Raw genomic sequence first — 1,444 nt, forward strand, 5'->3', positions numbered from 1 at the left:
CGACGTCCCAGCCAGGTCAAAGACACACGCTTTGTGTGTGTCATTGAGAGCAGGGATGGAGGGGTATGTCCTGCAATTCTGGCTTGATCTCCCTTCAGAGAACAAAGGAAAGCAGAGAGAACGGCTTCTACTTACCTGTGTAGAGTGTGTTGCTCTTATAGATATCAGGGCTGATGTGGATTAGTGAGGATTTCTTGGTGGTGACCGACAAGAACGGCTTGCAATTGGTAGTGGAATTTGTACAGCTGGCTGGAGAACACAGAAGCCAGAGGCATAGAAGCAACCCCAGTGGCAGCAGCAGGGACCTCAGGATTGCCATGGTTTCAATCTGCTTGCAAACTGCTGAGCCCGGAACTGGGTAAAAGCGACAACTCACCTGTTTATATGCTCTGGGGCTGGATCTTCCGGGCGAAGTCATACATGCAAATGTCCTGCCCACTCCTCCCTTGGGCTTCTGGAATTTGGCCCAAGATATCACCAGGAACGAATCTCTCCCAGTTTCTGTGACCCTTTACCAGTTCCAGTTTCACTCAAGAAGGGGAATGTACTGATCATGGTTTATTTTGCATCTCATTCACCTCAGCCTCTGATATGTGAAGGAAGCTATGGGAAGGAGTTAATACTGGCAAAGTGAGATTCGGAGTTGAGTAATCATAACCTACCTGGCCTGTGTAGAAACTACATTCTTCTCTGTGTAGGAAACTCAGGCATTAAAGCACTTTTTTTTTTTTTTAATAGAATATTACATACCCTTTCCAATACTCCTTAATTGAACACATCTTCCTGTCGCAGTTCATTTTGTGACTATCACAGAACTGGAAAGCCTGTACTTATGGATTTATATTTGTTTCTTTGGAAAGAAACAGCTTTCTCCTACCTAACACTTTCCCCTATAACACAAGGAAACTACTGAAGAAAATCGGAAAATATGTTTTTTCATCTCTCTTCTCTGATTTTAATTCACTCACTGAAGGAGAGAAGAGGAAAGATGTATTCTATTGTGTGAGTAGAAGGAAAACAAAAAATGTAGACTTGAATCAAAAAGATATTTATACATGTTTCTTTGAGAGACACACTTACAAAATGGTGGAGCAAGGACCTCTGAAAAACCCCCTCCTCTAGAAAAGTGATAAGCAAAAACAAAGTCAACTTTTTCAGGACTCTAGAAATCACCAAAACTTGCAGCAATTCGAGGAGCATTTGTCTAATAAAAATGGCTAAATCTCGTTAAGCACAGTGAGATCATGACATTTTAACTTGTTCCCATCCCTGTTCCCATCCCTCTCACCCCACCTCTTTAGGTAGCCTTCGAAACCAACAACCTTGCAACTGTGATAGCCATGAAGGCCAGCAAACTAGTGGTCAAGAGGGAGGGGAAAGAATGGGTTTGGAGTGCTCCAAAAAGCTTCATTTTCAGAGAGTTGTCACTCTGTGACCTATTTGC

At 42.9% G+C, this 1,444-nt stretch overlaps 1 protein-coding gene across 1 annotated transcript in view; it reads right to left on the bottom strand.

Annotated features, from left to right (window-relative positions):
• Positions 1-350, bottom strand: part of LOC104981318 (placenta-expressed transcript 1 protein) — a 12,193-nt gene extending 11,843 nt beyond the window's left edge. The window contains exon 1 of the mRNA XM_010830335.1: positions 136-350. Coding sequence (XP_010828637.1) covers positions 136-319 — 184 coding nt within the window. The 5' untranslated portion in view covers positions 320-350. The remainder of the gene's footprint in view (positions 1-135) is intronic.
• Positions 351-1,444: the final 1,094 nt, after the last annotated feature.

Source organism: Bison bison, unplaced genomic scaffold (genome assembly GCF_000754665.1).
Source record: "Bison bison bison isolate TAMUID 2011002044 unplaced genomic scaffold, Bison_UMD1.0 scf7180017864518, whole genome shotgun sequence".
NCBI classification, from domain to species: domain Eukaryota; kingdom Metazoa; phylum Chordata; class Mammalia; order Artiodactyla; family Bovidae; genus Bison; species Bison bison.